The sequence below is a fragment of the Dysidea avara genome, chromosome 5, assembly GCF_963678975.1.
Source record: "Dysidea avara chromosome 5, odDysAvar1.4, whole genome shotgun sequence".
NCBI classification, from domain to species: Eukaryota; Metazoa; Porifera; class Demospongiae; order Dictyoceratida; family Dysideidae; genus Dysidea; species Dysidea avara.
The window spans coordinates 10,063,572-10,082,844 of NC_089276.1; the positions used below are offsets into that span (position 1 = coordinate 10,063,572).

The 19,273-nt window shown below is 38.2% G+C and overlaps 1 protein-coding gene and 2 long non-coding RNA genes across 3 annotated transcripts; 2 read left to right on the top strand and 1 right to left on the bottom strand.

Moving 5' to 3' along the window:
- The first annotated feature begins 1,812 nt into the window (after positions 1–1,812).
- Positions 1,813–5,601, top strand: LOC136255688 (uncharacterized). The gene is made up of 3 exons (XR_010701048.1): positions 1,813–2,550; positions 2,971–3,077; positions 5,317–5,601. It is a non-coding gene; the product is annotated as an uncharacterized lncRNA (long non-coding RNA).
- On the bottom strand, positions 4,806–8,067 carry LOC136255687 (uncharacterized). Its single transcript, XR_010701047.1, has 3 exons — positions 7,910–8,067; positions 5,584–5,633; positions 4,806–5,528 (listed from the first exon to the last, which is right to left on the bottom strand). It is a non-coding gene; the product is annotated as an uncharacterized lncRNA (long non-coding RNA).
- Positions 8,068–8,130: 63 nt separating this feature from the next.
- Positions 8,131–17,306, top strand: LOC136255686 (cystinosin homolog). The gene is made up of 10 exons (XM_066048502.1): positions 8,131–8,291; positions 8,409–8,487; positions 9,696–9,771; positions 9,832–9,950; positions 10,889–11,003; positions 11,653–11,778; positions 12,361–12,480; positions 13,174–13,344; positions 14,594–14,711; positions 16,991–17,306. Exons 1-10 carry the CDS (start codon positions 8,207–8,209, stop codon positions 17,200–17,202), a joined length of 1,221 nt encoding a protein of 406 aa, XP_065904574.1. The 5' UTR covers positions 8,131–8,206; the 3' UTR covers positions 17,203–17,306.
- Positions 17,307–19,273: the final 1,967 nt, after the last annotated feature.

Sequence of the window (19,273 nt, forward strand, 5' to 3'; positions counted from 1 at the left end):
CCCAGTTTATAAAATCTGCCAGGAATTTCTATTATGTGACAGTTTTCCTGAGCTGGAGAAAATTATGAAAACTTCACTTATGAAAGCTGTTTTTTAAACTTACTTCCTGTCCCAAGTTTGATTCCTCCTGCATGTATCAAAGGCACAAAAATTAAAAACATTTGTGATTGTCTCAACTGTCACACATAGTGAAAACAAAGCAAAGCCTTTGGCTACGTACCGTGCTAACACGGTTACACCTACCCAGTGAACCAGCACTGGGACACTTGTGTGCTACTCAGGTGCTTGGAGTCAGTACAGGAAAATCCGCCTCGGGCAGGAGTAGTAACTCGCAGGAGGCTGTACCATGTCCCACAGGTGAAGGTGTGGATGCCTGAAGTCCCACCTGGACTTTTACCTGTTGTGTGATACATGAACAGATGGCATTTGCTTCCCCAGACATAGCTACACACACTGTGACACACACACACGGTGACACACACACACACCGTGACACACACACACACACACACACACACACACACACACACACACACACACACACACACACACACACACACACACACACACACACACACACACACACACACACACACACACACACACACACACACACACACACACACACACACACACACACACACACACACACACACACACACACACACACACACACACACACACACACACACACACACACCACACACACACACACACACACACACACACACACACACCCACACACACACACACACACACACACACACACACACACACACACACACACACCACACACACACACACACACACACACACACACACACACACACACACACACACACACACACACACACACACACACACACACACACACACACACACACACACACACACACACACACACACACACACACACACACACACACACACACACACACACACACACACACACACACACACACACACACACACACACACACACACACACACACACACACACACACACACACACACACACACACACACACACACACACACACACACACACACACACACACACACACACACACACACACACACACACACACACACACACACACACACACACACACACACACACACACACACACACACACACACACACACACACACACACACACACACACACACACACACACACACACACACACACACACACACACACACACACACACACACACACACACACACACACACACACACACACACACACACACACACACACACACACACACACACACACACACACACACACACACACACACACACACACACACACACACACACACACACACACACACACACACACACACACACACACACACACACACACACACACACACACACACACACACACACACACACACACACACACACACACACACACAACCTTAATTACCCCAATCTTAAAACTTCGCAATATTGGTGTAACTTTTAAGCAGTAGATGCAACTGCTTTGTAATATCAAGTATAAGCCGGCCGCGCTGACTCATTGTCTCATGTTCTGCGAGGTCTTCTGATATCAGGTACTCGTCTACGTGACAGTTCCACGTAAATGTGGGCGTAGCTCGGGCTGCAGAATCACACCAAAAACGTGTAAAACGACCTTGACTATGACTGGTTTGACGGCTTAACATACAGTCAGTTTCCGCCAGATTCTTACAGGGGGTTATGGTTTTGCGTGTCAGGCGACCTGTTTTGGGTGCGTGTGTATTGTATTATGGGTTTCGTTACTTTCACATCGTTTGATGCCCTACGTAAAATCATAGATAATAGACACCCCTACCTGGATTGGAAGCACACGTATAGTGCCCATACAAAACTACTGTTCTATCCGCGTTTCGCGCCTGAAGTTTTCAAACACTCTTTTTCATTCGAAGATTCTGTTTTACTGTCTGGATACAGCTCGGTTGCTTTAACTAGTAAGTTTAGTAGATTGTTTCTTGGGTGGCGATTGGCCTACTACTGGTATAGGCGCTTTCCGTATAAAAAGTATTTGAACATGTTTGTGAAAATGGCGGGGTGAACAAGTTTAGTGTAAGGCTGATGCTTATTACTAACTAATGCTACGTGTACTGGTATGTGTTTCATGGTATATTCGCTCCAGTTTAGTCAAGTATCACCTTTCGCGCTTGTCAAACTTCTAGCTAATACACATCAGTACACCCACTATGAATAGGCCAAACCTTATATTCCATAGCGGTAGGTTTACTACTCACCAGTAAGCAAAACATGTTCTTATAAAATATACTCCCGGTACTGTGTACAGTATAAGGGGCGCGAAGCGCGGATAGATTAGGTGGCGCTTAGAAGTTTCCAATCCAGTATGGGGTGTCTATTATCTATGGTAAAATTACGTAACAACATTGCGTTAGAGGCGCTTTAATAAAATAATTATTAAGCACTGACTGAGGACACGCTTTATCAAACCAGATACATAGAATCTAATGGGGAGAGGTAACAGCAGCCAGCTAGTGTTCTGTGACTAAGGGGTCTGCCAGAATAACAGAGGTAAGTAATGTATGCAGCAGTATGTATCACATCACCACCAAGATCACTTTAATATGCCTGGTTGTAATGTTTTATGCTGCAATACCGCTATTAATGCTATGAACAGAACTCTTAACACAGACATGGTAACAATTTCCTTCACTCCAGATATATTTCAACCTGCCTTGGTCAATTATAGTAAGGGCAGAGGCTCAGATTGTCCCATGCAGTTGCACGGTGTTGATGGTTTTGCAGCAGTGTTCGTAGTTGAAGTATTCTTTACTAGAGGAATAGCATAACTGTAGCTAATGGATAATACTGTAGCCTCTTTCCCAAGGGTCTGAAACTCACATGATCTTACAATTTCTGAAACAGTTTTTGTTACTTTCACATTGTTTGATGCACCTCTACATACCATTATGTAACAACACTACATTATAGGCACATTGATAAAGCACTGAGACACGTCAAACTCAATAGGTGACAGCAGCCAGTCTTGTGATGACTGAAGATGATGTGCGACTAATTGGTCTGCCAGGATAACAGAGGTATATATGCATTATGTATCACATCACCTCTGTTACCTTCCATTATCCTCGAGTGTACTGTTTTAAAAATGCTATGAACAGAATTCTTAGCACAAGCATGGTGATAATTTACTTCAGGGATATTTCAACCTACTGGTAGCCATCTTTTAATAGGGACCTAGTGTACGTTTGTTTCACTGGGGTGTCACACAAGCACTCACTATTGGATGATCTGTGTCAAAGACAAAATTTACCTTAGCCTTTGGCTTACAGCTTTTGACCTGACTTGAATGCATCTTCCTGAAATTTTGTCTGCTGTTTTAGGCTTAATTGTTAGGTTTTCATCCCTGGCCACATCCAATGTGGCCATTTAGCATTTTTAAAAGTTAGTATAACTAGCTATAGTAAACCAAGAAAGCTGCTGTCTGGGCCATGTGAGCCAGCTAGATATAAATCCGTACACCTTCATTGTTACTTTAAGTGTTGAAACTATTTAGGTTTATTATATCCATTTACCAAACACACCAGTCCTGTGCTTTAAAATTTCTTAATACATCCTATCTATATAACCAGGGGAGTAGGACAAGACCACGTGAATGCGTAATAATGTTGCACAAGTACTTAAAGTATTTCATGTGAACTGAATAGACCCTGTACAAAAAGTAGAGGAAGGGGCTTGATACATATTTTGCTCTATTTAGTTTGTTGCTTGCAATGGTGTGATTCATGATTGGAAAGATGCTGCTGTTATGGCAAGGGCTAAAAAGGGGGGCTAATTGTGGCCAAAAAGCTAGTTGTAAATGACTTTTGGCTAGTTGCAAATGGTGATTGGGCTAGTTCTAAAATTTAGACAAAATAGCCAGGTTTACTACAGGAAAGTATACTTACGTATTGTACCTCTTAACTCTTTTACAATTTACCACAGGGATTTGACTAAAAGTCTAAAGATACATCTTGAGATAGCCATTTTCAAAAATTTTCAATTTCATGGTCTACTACTCTGATTAAAAATTACCTTACTAGTTTTAATTTCTTTCTTACAGTTCACTATAAACTGAAAATCAACACATTCATCAAATCAATGCTTTCACGCACTTAATTATATACATAGTTATTTTGTCCCTTCAGCTTGCTAATTATTTCCAGATCTCACTCATTCTCTAAAATCATTTCCAGGTTCAATCTTGGCACACTTATGTTTCAAAATTCTTGGGGAGTATGCCCAGACCCCTAGAAATCCCTCTTTACTGCCACTTTGTCTCATGACTTTCATGTCAACAGTAACAGTAGGCATCAATGATTACAATACAATCGTTGTTGCATGATCTATTACTTTCAACAGGTAGTATGACTACGGTTTAATAAAATATTTTTGTTAGTGCTTTGTAGTGCACGTGATCTTGTCTTACCCCTCTGATCTACAACTGTGAAAGATACATCATTGAAATCACAGTGAAATTGTTATAGAGCTTTGAAACATTTTAAGTTTTTCTATCTCGTAAGTTTTAATATTTATTTATAGGTAACTCTGAGTTTTAACACTTCTTCCCATCTTCCACTGTAGTGATATTTTGTAGTCTTGACTGTTGACTATGAGTTTGACCACAATCACAGATTGAGATTGACTTAGTAAGTGATACCCCTAGTGTTTTGTTTTATAAGCCTAGCACTACAATTAAACAGTTGATTCTGAAGTCACAGTCTAACCCCCTCCACCATACTCCAAATAACCCACACCCTGTTTTCCCATTGTAATCTATAACATCTGGGTTTTGCACCACTAGCAACTGTAGCAGGCTATCTATCATTGTTACCAAACAACCAACAACATACTTAGTAACCATAGATACAAGACAATAACCATATGTAAGTCCAGGAGCACGACTACCTGAAAACTTACATTCATAAGTGAATAGAATATAATGAAAGACTAAATACAACAATGGAGAGTGAGGGCTAGCAACAAGAAATCAAAACGTAAAAATTTTAAGCCATCCAGCACCAAGATGATTCAGGGAAAAACCCACTGGGTTTTACCCACATACACATGTTATGCACATCAGTAATGTCATCAGTAATGACTGAGTTTCTTTCTGTAGCTATGTATGTGTTCACTTCTTCATTTTGATGACAGTAGTGACTTTCCATGTAGAATTCTGCCGTTCTCCTAATACAAATGTCATTTTGCAAAGTTTTTTTTAGACATACTCTGTAAAATGAAATACAATAGTAATTGTTTTGTTTGTTTTTGTTAATGCAGGTAGCAATGATGTCATCGTCTAATTGTGGGTCAGTCATGACTACTTGCACAGCAGGTGAAATTGGCCAGTATCTCCTCATATTGTACATAGAACTCTATCATCAAGGGTGATATTTTTTGCTGAAGAGCTGCAGCATTTGCAATAGTGTGATGCTACACTGTGGTACATCGCTCAATAACTTTTTGTTCCAAGTTTTATGTACATGCTGTAACTGATCATATTATTGTTGTTTAAATATCACATCTTTTTATTTACAAATAACTAACCCTTTGTTATCACATCTTTATAGTAGATCCAATATTACCGTAACTTCTTTCTGTAACAGAACATGTACAGTATGTTACCTCTATTACATTCAGATGGTAGCCCTAATAATTTATGAATGGAATGTGGCTTATTCGTGGTAATGCTTGACCTGCTAAAACACCCTGAAGCTTTTATTTCAAATGTCCTATGTGGTCTGACAATTTCACTGTTTTATATGTACTAGGAAACACACCATTTGGTCTTCTTTTCTGAATTTGGAACCAAACCATTATGTCTTTATTTATTATACTGGACAGTCTGTAATTATTGATGCATCCAGTGGAGGGGAGGGGAATGCATAATCAATACAGACACTAACGATAATGTTCATGCACGTGTAGACAGTTCAAGAGTGTCATTATCTACAACTTCACAATTATCATTTGTACACTCAGTCAGATTGTTATCACCAGGAACTTGTCGCTTCTCCAACAGAGGGGACATTACTTGTTCTAAGTACGATTTCACCATTAAGTATTATTCATAACCTTTCCGTAGTTGACTCTCCAACAAACCCCATACATATTCACTGTACACAGAATCACAACTGCACTTTAACCTTTGATTTAAACCCCTGGGTTACCATACATGAATTGGATCACTTCATCTGAAGCCTATACGTACTTAATGTCCCTAGCAGTGCAAAACACGCTGTGCTGTACATGATACGAAAGCAGTGGATTTTTAAACAACATTTCAGTCTAATAAATAGAGTAGTTACAGTTGTACAGGAGCAGCTTTACATAGTAATAGCATGTTTCAAGCCTTAGTGAAGGGGGAAAGGGTCCTGATGTAGGGAAAGAGAATAGTGCACGTGCTGAATTGTCGCTGTTCAATATAGTGCAGACCAGCTAAATAAATTACTTCACACTTGGACACGCTGACATGGTCCACATTCTGTGGGTATGCCTTACAATGACAGTGTACAGGACAAAGTTCTTGTAAACAATTTCAATTTAGTACATACTGTAACAGTATAGTTGGTATTTGAAGGCACACACATGTTGCTGTACCTTAATTTGTTTGCTACTGATTATGGAGGATGATTTGATGACTACCAACTGAGGCGATTCATTTGGTTTGTCTTTTAACTCAGACTCTACTGATTGTGTGCAGTGTAACACCATTTTGCAGTAAATGTACTTGAAATTTAACTGTTAGACTGGAGTGATTCAATTATATCTAATCACGAGCAAGAGTTGAACTTGCACACGCTGGATAACAAATGGCAGAAATGATAACCCTCTTGAGTTTACTTAATATTGGGACAGTCTGTACTAATATATTGCAGGTCCCTATGGTGAATGGGTGAATCCCCCAATTCCCTGTATCCCACCAGTCCCAACATAAGCAGCCCATTGTGTTTATGTTATGAAGTAACAGCTGCTTGTGCCTAATTGTATAAAATAACAAAGGTTATCTGCATGCACAACATGGGGCAGGATACAAAACCTTGCACGAGACTGTACTATCAGCAAAGATTGCAAATGTAATTTAATGCCAATATTCCTGTATTAACTAATTCAATGAAATATTAAAAATTAATTTAAGGTGTTTAATCAAGCAATACAGCTACTCAACCTATACAGCACTGTGCATGACAATAAATTGATTTCAGTGGCTGCTTTGAGCTTCAGTAATGGTGGAGTAATATATAACATACACCTGTAGAATGGCATGACCCACACACTATAGCTAACTGTCACAAATGAAAGGCAGACAGCGCTGCACAGATGATTAGGTATGCAGATATTTAACAAAGTTTTACAGATACAACAGGAAGTACTGACGAAAGAAAAATTTGAAGAATTCACAATATTATTAATCAGCTTTGACGAAAAGCAAAAAATAACAGGTCTAAACACTGACTTTTGAGGTGCTTATTGGACAAATTAACCAATTTGTCAAATTTTACTTTTGTAAAAATTTTCCTGTTGTAAATTTACAGTTAATATTGTTTCAGAAATTGTACTATAGTATTATCCATTAGCTACGTAGTTATGCTCACAGGCAATTCTAAGGGGAAGGGGGGGGGGGGGGATTCTGTAGGTCTAGTTCAACTACCAACACTGCAAAACCATCAACACCACTGCAGGGACAATCTAAGCCTTTGCCCCTCTACTATAATTGACCAAGGCAAGTTGAAATATATCTGGACTAAAGGAATTATCACCATATCTATGTTAAGAATTCTGTTCATAGCATTGTAGCATAAAACATTACAACCAGGCAAACAGTGGTGATCTTGGTGGTGATGTGATACATACTCATGCATACATAACTCACTTCTGTTATCCTGGCAGACCCCTTAGTAGCACGTCATCACAGGCCACTGGCTGCTGTCACCTCTCCCCAGAATCGAGGTTTGATAAAGCGTGTCAGTGTGCTTAATAATTATTATTTTATAAAAGCGCCTATAGCGCAGTGTTGTTACGTAATTTTACGTAGGGCATCAAACGATGTGAAAGTAACGAAACCCATTGTATTATGAGTAGCATCGTGCTTCTCCTTGACCTCGCCTTGACCACGCTTTGACCTGCTTGACTGGTCATCACTCACCTTAACTGGTCACGTGTTTTAAAAATGCGGCAGGCATTGTCGTTGCTATTATTCCTCCTGTTTAGTGAACACGTTAAAGCCGAGAAGTGTGACTATGCCAAACCTTCTAGTGAGTAAACAATCGTTAAGGAATATACTAGTACACTATATGACGGAAGAAAAGTCTCATTTGGTCTAGTCTTGTGCCGAGATTTATAATCAAGCTATATCATCACTTATTCTACAGGTGGAAAATATCTACTTTGTGCTGGAGAAGTGAGCACACTAGAAATCGGTCAAAATTACTCTGTACACTTATACACGAGGTAATCATGATGGGTGTGTGTGTGTGTGTGTGTGTGTGTGTGGAGGCACTGGAGGGGGGAGCATAACAACAAGTAGTGGGTGGGGGAAAGTACTTTGGATGCCCACTCCTTATCCTGTGGATAACCTCTACGAGCCCTGAGAATTTTGTTACAGGAAATTTATTGCAACAAGTTTTAGTAACTGCACATTGGTTTTTTTAATCACATTAAGTTGGTGGTCAAACACTCCAAACATATATTGTTCTCTATTAATTTTAAATTTTAAATGTCTTGAAAGGCAGTTCATGCTGTCTTGTTTTGAGGTACTTACATGCATACATAATCCCATAGTGGCGGTGTACAAGGTTTCTAGATTGCTTTCTCCTACTAATATAATCCTCCAGTTTTTAAGTCAAAAAATGCTGGAACCTTATAGTATCATCTCTACTTTGAAGCCACTAAAATGCATAAAACAGCGGCATGGGTGTGTTATCCCATCGCTGAAGCTGCAAGAAGATTACTGAAAGCTGCGTAGCAAGGAGTTGGAAGCTTAGTACCATATCACTGTAGTATTGTGATTTGATTGCTGCCACTTGTACAATGACATCATGATAAGATATGGGTTCACCAGTTGGGCTTTGTCATGTGTTACAATTTAGGGTTGTGTGTGTTATGTGTACTGTACAGTATGTCTGCAGTATGTTTTTACAAAAGGCTTGCAACAAAACAAAATCACAGGGTCTTTGAAATAAAGGGTCTTTGAATTTGAAATGGATTTTATTTTTTAATTTCTGGCTTGGAACTTGGCATTTTTGCCCTCAGCTTCGCTTACTGTAACTATGAACACAAGTCTTGCTTTATTTTAAGTGCTTTAAAGTTCAGTGAATCATTGTAATTTAGCGTGTATTAATAGCATGCCCAAAAATTGTACTGCATAACATCCTGACTGCCTGGCAGACTCCTGTAAGTGTTCGAGCATTAATCAGATGGCTGCAGGTTCGAGGCCGCCCAGGTCTGGTCACAGACTTTTTTTCTCCTGTCTCCACTTTTTCAAACATACTTTATGCAACATCTTTAAACAGGCTGTAGGACCAGTTGTCCTACAGACCTTCAGCACTTGTGCTGTAAAGCCTTAATAAATAACAATTTTAGCCATTTTACTACTGGGATTTCAGTTTTGTTGCTGGCCCCTTTTAAGAAGAAGATATAGAGCTCTTCTGTTTTTATAGTCCACCAGGGCTCAATGACTCAATTATGTTACATCCTCATGTCACAGTGAAGCAAAGCATCACTTTACCAGTTAATGTGAGTATGTGTTGTATTATAAACAAGTCATGTTTAGTTGAGATGTTTGTATATATATAGTTTACCCTTGAGCCAAAAGGTAATGGATCATCCCAACACATTACAGTGACAGCTGTGAGAGCGGGTAAAGCAACAGTGAGATTCTACAATGAATCTGATGTGGATGAGTTTATTGTGAGGTACATTAAACTTTTAGCCTTATATGGAGGGAAACAGCAAGAACCACTTTAAAAGTACTCTCCCCATAAAGGACACTGTATATTTAACCTCCTTATAAAGGACAGCTTCTGAGGTCTATTCAGGCCTCTATCAATTATATCTGAAAAGAACTATAATGGTAAAATTTCATCAAAATCAGTTGGTCCAAAAGTGTCCATCACAGCTTTGTTACGGGACCTGAGAGTTTTCAATAATATTGCCCACAATCTGAGCATGGATAATCCTATGTTAGTATAGCTCATTCTCATACACCTGTATTGCTTTTTACAGTGTAATGGATACAAAACTAGGCGGGCTGGCTGGCTTAGGGTATTATGTAAATGTCTTCTTGACTTTCGGCTGGAATTAAAGCCTATCAAATTTCTTTTTGCTTGGTGCAGAGTGAGAATTACCATAGCTATGTACATATATAGCTACATATGCAAGTCAGTAGATTCCAACTGTTTCACTCATCAACATGTGACAATTCCTGATAGAATGGAGTACATATACCTCATAAGTGCACAAGCTGTTGGTAACATTGCATGACTGGCTCATTAATTTACTTTGTTGCTTTCGTTAGCTTGCATGCATTGATATCCATTACTTGGCACATGAGTTCTTGTTTGGTCCATAGCAAGAGCCACCCAAATGTTGAATAATATGTTCTTAGATGCTGTGTTAAAAACCATATATCTAGTGGTTACCCATGTGTGAACTATGGTGCTAATTATCATGTTTTGCCCTGAAAAGTACCAGCTGAAATAAAATCTACTCTGTTTATTTATAGACGTCACCATGACCTTTTGATCCTCTGTAAAAATGTTCTCTGTTAGACAACTACCTGCTTAAATACAGATGAAAAATTTTGTGCATATAGGTTTTGTACATAGCACAACATTTGTTCATGGTGTTGCAGGATTGATCGAGCAGCATTTCAAGTACTGGTTGTCCACTCAAAGCCGTTGAACATTATCATCGCTGTTGTAGGCTGGGTATATTTTACTGCCTGGACTATATCATTTTATCCACAGGTATGTGTACAGTAAAATAGTTACCATACCTTTTGTGTACTTACGTAGGTATCTATGTAACCAGTAACTGTTGTACGGCCTCAGTGTTTTGTCTTTCATTTTGTTACGTACTATTTTACGTACTTTATAAGGCAGTCTACTTGAGGTGGGATTGCTGTAGTTGTTTTGATGTGTGCGTGCGTGCGTGTGTGTGTAATGTATATATCATATTGATATCTAATCCCCTGAAAACTTTTACACTGTAGTTGATCCAGAATATCTCTCTTCAGTACACTGCTCACTTTTGGGGATCAAACATGGGCATTAAAGATTTAATATCAATATACACATTCAGCTTTGAAACAGGGCATGCTATATATGGAAGTAGTCTGCAATAGGATGCTTTGGTGGAGAATGTACCAAGTAGGTATATCTGAGAGATAAGATTTAACAAATACAGCAACAAACACCCTGGAATGTCAAAAATGAAACTAAAAGCCAAAGAACACCAGTCCAGTAGTTCAGTCCATTGATCCAGCGTTTGTATACTTTCTCTGTAATGTGTGTATGTGGTGTGTACGCTATATTTTTCGTCACTAGTACCAATGTGGAATTCGTGTTATAATCTATTCAAGTTACAGTACATTACAATTTTTTTCCCTGTTCACAGATTTTTTTGAACTTCAAACGTAGAAGTGTGGTAGGTCTTAGCTTTGATTTTCTCTCTTACAACATTCTTGGATTCTTTGCTTACTCAGTCTACAATTCTATGCTGTTTTGGGACTCTGGAATTCAGGTGTGTATTTTGTTTATTAAAAGTAGTGTGTTGTTTGACCTACTGTAACTGGCATAATATTAAAGAAAATGATTATTTTCTACAATAGATATGTATGTATCAGCTATATGCATGCATGTGTGTGAGTGCGTGCGTGCGTGCGTGCGTGCGTGCGTGCGTGTGTGTATGCATACACATGTATGTATGTGTATACAGTAGATACAATAGGATGCACAAAAAACTTTGCAACTATGATGCGAATTTTCATGAACACTGCTCCAAGCGTATGTCATGAACCATGTACTGTATGTCATGAACTTGTGAACATTCATGAACTAGTTGTATACAGCTGCACGGCTATTTAGTGGACTTCATGAGCAGTTCGTGAATTCACCAACTTTTCATGACAAGCAAGCCTTCATGAAAAATGTAGAGCATGTCACAAAGTTTTTTGTGCACTCTACTGTACACGCACGCACGCATTCAGCTGTACAAACAAACACATGCCTGATATGTACATGTGTATTGTAGAAAATAATCAGTGTTTCCAAAACACTGTACGTGCGTACATTGTATGTATATATGTGCTGGTCTATTGTACAGTCCGAATACTTTGACAGCCACCCTGGAGGAGTCATCCCAGTTCAACTTAATGATGTCATTTTTTCATTACATGCGGTTTTAGTGACAGCTTTCACCATATTTCAGTGTTTCATATTTGAAGTGAGTATAAATTGTGTTCTAATTCTGTGTCTGTAGTTTTAAATATTGCACAATGGAACATCACCAAGATATTGCACATCAAGCATTCTAATTGAACAAATATGCATCATTTATGATGAAGGTAAACACTTAATGCCTGAAGTTAAACAAGTTATTTTATTTGTGAAATGGTGGATGGACTACGGAGTATCAGAATATTTAAATACAACATGTAGGACACATTAATAAAATGTCAGTACAGTGGACCCTTGGTTATCCAAACCCCAGGAATGGTATTCAGATAAGTGAATTGTTTGAAGCCCATGCATTTATATACAGAGCTCTGTATAATACTCTAATAGAACATACACATATACTTAAAATACGTTAATAGAACAGTCATTTCCAATTTTGGATAAGTATAAATGAGGGTCGGATAACTGAGGGTTTTTTGCAACTCAATCCATGTACAATACCATGGCTAAGATCACCAAACTGAATTAGCTTACTCTATAGTCTAAGGTGGGAGACGTATGGTGCATATTTTAGGTTGAGATAAATTTTAAAATTTTACATACGTATTGATAGCAAATTGAGTTATATGTTCTGTACTTGAAAACTTTTACCAATGAAAATTTTAGCCAATGCATAACCAACTCTCTACTGTACTTTGAATGTTCTATATTGTTATAACTGTGTTTCCCCTTCCAACAGAGAGGTGGTCAGAGAGTGTCGTACGTAGCGATGGGCATACTGGCTATATTAATCCTGTACTCTGTCATCATAGTGTTCCTTGCTGTGGGTAAGGTAGTGACATGGCTCAACTTCCTACTACTGTTCTCCTATGTTAAACTGGCTGTCACCCTTATCAAGTATTGCCCACAGGTATGTGTGTGTAGTGTAGTGTGTGTGTGTGTAGAGTGTGTGTGTAGTGTGTGTGTGTTCTCCACTGATTATGCTAGCACAATTTCAGAAATAATAGGTAAATAAATAAAAAAGAATATGAGCAGAATAATAATCAGAATCAGTTAATAATTAAAATTCATATACACTCCATCCCACAGAAGCCCTACATCAAAGTAGGAGTATACCCCAGGAATGGAAGTTAAACCCCATTAGGTGAAAGTCTTAAATTAAATATGAAAGGCAACCTGAGTTACACATTTAAGTAGTTGGATCAAAGCCAACATGAAGCCATATTATATTCTAAAACTACCAGTTCACTTAAAACCATTTACAACTGACTTTTTTGTCTTGCGTCATTATCACATTGTTTGTGAAGTCAAATGCTGGGATATAAAGCGTGTCATAACACATCATTTAAGCAATTGTCACACACTGTTTATGAAGCCAAGTGCTCCAAAGTATGGGATAGAAACTAGTTACACCAAACCTGCACTCATGGGATATCTTTGTTATCAACACCTCAGCTTCGGGTTGATCATGATATCTTACTTGTGGTGGGGTTTAAGTTTTAAGCTTTTAAAGTACTCATGAAACGTTGCTATCATAATCTACATCGGATAATAAGATCAAGATACTCTAATAGAGCAGTCATTTTCCCTAATAATACCTTCACCCAAGATTCTTTGTGACTGCTCTATTAAAGTATCTTGATCTTTTATTGTGATTTTTTGCTTGCTTCTCTAGCTACTGCAGTTGTTTCTTGCTATGATATTATTGATTGGTTGCACTTATTATAGTGTCACTCCTAGGAATAATTTGAGTTGCTCCTGAGCATGATTTTGGGAATAATAGGTGAAAATAAAAGAATTGCTAGAAAAAATAATAAATTTTAAAAGCATAATCAGTGGATTCATAGTTGTGTGTGTAGTGAGTGAGTGCGTGCGTGCGTGCGTGCGTGCGTGCGTGCGTGCGTGCGTGCGTGCGTGCGTGCGTGCGTGCGTGCGTGCACACATGCATGTGTGTGTGTGTGTGTGTGTGTGTGGTGCATGTGTATATATGTGTGTATGTGTTGTAGTTTACATACTTTTGGGACCTTAACAAGTGTCCACCTTAACAAGCTCCACTGAAATTTTATTGTTTTATACAGATAGAACAGTTACACTTTTGTACAAACTAATACAGTATGCACACACATGTGGTTTTGTTTCCTTGCTTCCCTCCACTTCAGGTGTATCTGAACTATCGAAGGAAAAGTACAGTTGGTTGGAGCATTGGAAATGTTTTGTTAGACTTCACTGGTGGAGCTTTGAGCATATTACAGATGTTCCTTATTTCTTATAATAACAGTAAGTTGTGTTTTGTCCTCAGACATACATTTTTATAGGCATATCTTTATCCATAGATAATAGAGTACATAAAAGGGAAATGCAATAACGTGACGTTACAAAATACATACATTTCTATTGGAGTTCTGTGTATTACGTCACGAACATACTTGTTACGCTTGCTGCGCTTGTATCAAAGAGAAGCAAATTGTTGTAACGACAGAATTTTGTAACCAACGACTGTGAAACTCCGCTACAGTGAACTCAAGTAAGTAATCAAGGGAACTAGGATGGTACCAACCCTCAAGGAAGTTATACACAAAATTAAAGGAGATTGAAAATGAAAAAAATGGCCCAAAAATTACTTTAAACCACTTAATTTTCTTCGCAAATGTATTCTATCCTTTCAACTGTGTTAAACCTATTCCTTACCATTTAACAGAGAGAACCAGAGCAAATATCAGAGCAAAACACGAACTGTTGCTTGAAGAAACGACTAAGTATCTTCCATTTTTAACCAAAAGTTTAAACCACCTTGCAGTACAACGCAAGGGTAAAAGACTGTTGGTTACACGCCTAGCTTATCACAAGATTCAAAAGTGGAACCAGCTATACAAAAAGCGGTATGGACGAGGCATCAAGGTACTGTGAGCGAGGCGTATAACAATCACGGTTAATGCGATACGCTTTGTTTTAAAATCTACGGTCTGAATTCTCTTGCCAAAATCTCTCACAAAGGCCTAAATACTTGCTGTAGTCTGTTGGATTACTATTTACGCTGCTTAGAACACTAATTCCCATGCTTGAGCACAAAACTGTCTTGTCCTTTCAAGTCACGCGTAACAGAAATCAAACCGGAAATCGCTTGCATTTCCTATCCCTTTTACTCTATTATCTATGCTTTATCTTTCTATCTGCTGATTATACTGTCTGCATTTTATGACATATCTTGCGACTCTTAATGAACTGTGTATTATCGTCTAATGTAATATTTTGTCTCGGTAAAGGGGATATCAAATTTCTTTGAGGTATTTTCTTTTTCCTAATATACCACGTGGTAGAGGCACACAGACAGATGAACATGGATCCACAATAAAGTTTTTGTGGACATTCAAGCATCCTCACAATCTGTTCTCATCCCTTTAGTATCGTATAGTTATGGTAGTACAGTGTATAGGAATTATTAGAAAGATCGGGATTTTTCCAACATTTACCCAAAACCAGCCTCACCATTCCTTTACAATACATGTAGCTCAACGGTATTGGCATAATCATACCCAAACGCTTCGTGGAACAGCAGAAATTATATTTAACTGATTTTTTACTAACCGACTTACTATCAGATATCTTCAGCTATCTACGTATGATTAACACCACGGCCTTAATTTCTTCACTATTTAACATTGTGTGGGCCCAAGATGTGACTTAACCTACTGCAGCAGCTATCATGAATGCACCATTGACTTACTTTTGTCCTCCTTTGTGCTCCAAATCTTTCTCCACTACCATGTAGGTGTTGATTCACGGATGGCTTTCTTTGCTGGCCATCACATTTATAACTGTTACAGAAATCATCCATGGTTTCTTGGATGATTTCTGCAGTGACTGAGTTGATTGCATAGGCACTTCCCATACTTGGTACAGTATAACGGGTGAAGCATAGCTGAAGACAAAGTGGAAAGGCTCATTACTTGATAGTCAAGGGTATGTTCAGATGCAAAATTAGTGCTATAATACATCTGGTGCCGTTGTATGTTTTGATGAGCTCCATTTTGTTTCAAAAAAGTAAACAAACGAGCACGAGTAATTTTAAATTCAAGTTAAGAAAAATACATTTAATCCTACTTTTAGTCATGGCTATAATACTAATCTGATTGGCTAAAATAGTGTGATATGTTTGACTTGACAACTAGTGTTGCCATAGTGATACATGCTGCATAGCAACATTATGGTTACTTAGCAGTGGTTGCTAGGTATCCGTTGCTAAGGTAAATGTCACTTTGGGACCATAGCAATGGTTGCTAAGTGTGATCAGTGGTTATTTTTGAATTCCTGTTGCTTAGTAACAGTTTCTATGGTTGTCAGATTAATTTGTAATAGGATGGATGGCTGTGGTATTTGAGATTAATAGTTCTCGCATTGTAAACAGGAAGGAAATAGTGCTCGGCTTCGCCTCACACTATTTTACTCCTTCCTGTTTACAATGCTCGCACTAATAATCCTGAATACCGCAACCATCCATCCTATTACATATATTAATACATACAATGTATATCTTGTACAATATTTCTCTAATGTAGATGACTGGAAATCAATTTTTGGTGATCCTACAAAGTTTGGTCTGGGAGCCTTCTCTATTTTCTTTGATGTGATCTTTATGTTCCAACACTATGTGTTGTACAGAAAGAACAGCCCCAAGAGTGCTGGCTATGAACCTATCGGAGATCCAAAGGAAGAAAAGAAGAAACATCTGTTGACATTCAAGGCAGACCCAAGTTCTGATTCTAACTGATATTAGCATTGCCAATACAAACACCACCAAACCTTTAGGTATTAATTTTTACACATACATAATTATGTAACTCTTACTTTATTTTTATTCTAATATCTTTTTAACTTTTCAATGGGTGGTATGTAGTCAGCATAAAGTACTTTGCATTCCTGGCCCTACTGCTGAATGTCTACCTCCATTGTCATACAATATTGACCAGAAACCAACCTTGCAATACTTTCATGGTGCCTTGACTACTGAATGACTGACCAATGCCACCAGACAAGTGTAATCAATAGGCCAAGGGCTCAATTTTTCTGTGTTTGATGTTGCTTCAGCCAGGCAGGCCACAGTACATACAATACAGTTTACCTTTGTGCTCCTTTTCCTTTTGCTAATTACACAAGGTGTCGAATCATGAGTACCACACCAATGGCTTTGTATTTGTTGAATTGTCCATAATTTTCAAACCATGCCCCCAACAGTCAAGTTGGTTTAGGCTAATTTCCTGTATAATTTTCCATGTGTAAAACTGTGCAACAGGTACAACATAGTGCAATACAGTAGGACCTCTATTATCTGAACACCTGTGTGCCAGTTAAATATCATAAAAGTGTTCAGATAAGTGAATTTGTTTGGGTAAATGAAGCTCATTCATTTGTATACAGAGTTCTGTTCAACTACTCTAATAGAACGTTCACTTAATGACGAAATACTCTAATAGAGCAGTCACTTATACTGTTTGGATAATTGAGGGTTTGAATAATTGAGGTCCTACTGTAGTAACTGCATTGCTTGTTATTAATTGGTATAGGGCCATTAATTTGTCTGGTGTCATTCTTTCCTTTAATGTGGTGTTGTAAGAATGGCACCAGATGTGTGAGCCTATATAGTTCACGACATAACGTGCGTCTCTCTAAGTAATAAGCTGTTTCTCTTGGTTTTCAACTGTGCTCTGCTTGTTACACACTCCTACACATGCATGAAACTAGTCTAATGCTTACTTTGACTGTTAGTGACATGGTACAAAAACTACAGGCAATTTCCATTTTATTCTTACGTGATAGCTAACATAGATATTATATCTATGTAGCTAGCTACATGAAGTGATTGATATAGTACCGTGAATCGACACCTTGTGCTGTCTGAAAGAAATGGGACACAAAGGAAGTCTATGATGCATGCATTGTACATACTGCAGTATACCAAAATACATTTGTTGTGCTGAAGCAGTGTAAAAAATCAAAGCTGTTATTGAGTTACACTTGTCTAAAGGCATCAGGCAGCAACATAGTCAGTCAGTAGAAACTACCACTAAATAAAAAAAAAATTCCATGGTAATTTATTGGAAGCATTTTGAATGACACTGAAAACACTTTTGGGCTTGATTATACTTGACCAATACTGCCAAGACACTGAAGGAATTGTGAAGCTAGATTCTAGTTTTTGTGAGAAGGTGCACACCTCCATGATGCAGTACAGTACAGTACTGTATGATTTGGTGAGTTTGTTAAAGTTTTCACTGTGTTCTACATTATTTCCTGCTTGGGTACAGCAAAATCCATGAACAGATTTGACGTTACTTATCCTTGCTGTCACCATCTCCATGTTTTTATAACTACCACAAAAGAAGTTTCTTGGTTTGAACTTCAAAACCATTTATTATTAGATCATTACACTATCTATCTGTATCACACGGAACACATTACCTATTGCAATGTGATTTGGCTAAATTATTTAATTTAGTTTCCCATCCCTGAATATCTAGCTAAAAGCAGACTAAGCAAGTTGCATTCTAAGTCATGTGAGCTACTGACATCTAGTTAATAACCACACTAACAAACCTGACTGCCTGCATTGTTATTTTGAGAATTGTTGGATGAAAAACAATAGTTAAGCCTTTCGTGTAGCTAACATCAACTGAAACCTGTCTAATTAGATCACTGTATCACAATATTAATGTAACATCCATACATTCACTACATGCTATGATATAAATGTAATTACATCATACAATGCCGGTGTGTAATAGGCCCATGTAATACTGTTACATATGTACTGCCAGTGTATGTATTTGGTAGTACACACAATT

What these genes read in the sequence shown, in the direction of transcription:
- LOC136255686 (XM_066048502.1), top strand. Translation starts at nt 8,207, where the DNA reads ATGCGGCAGGCATTGTCGTTGCTATTATTCCTCCTGTTTAGTGAACAC. An exon ending in TCTGTACACTTATACACGAG is followed by an intron (nt 8,488 to 9,695) that starts GTAATCATGATG and finishes CTGTTTTTATAG; the next exon opens with TCCACCAGGGCTCAATGACT. An exon ending in TTTGGGACTCTGGAATTCAG is followed by an intron (nt 11,779 to 12,360) that starts GTGTGTATTTTG and finishes TCTATTGTACAG; the next exon opens with TCCGAATACTTTGACAGCCA.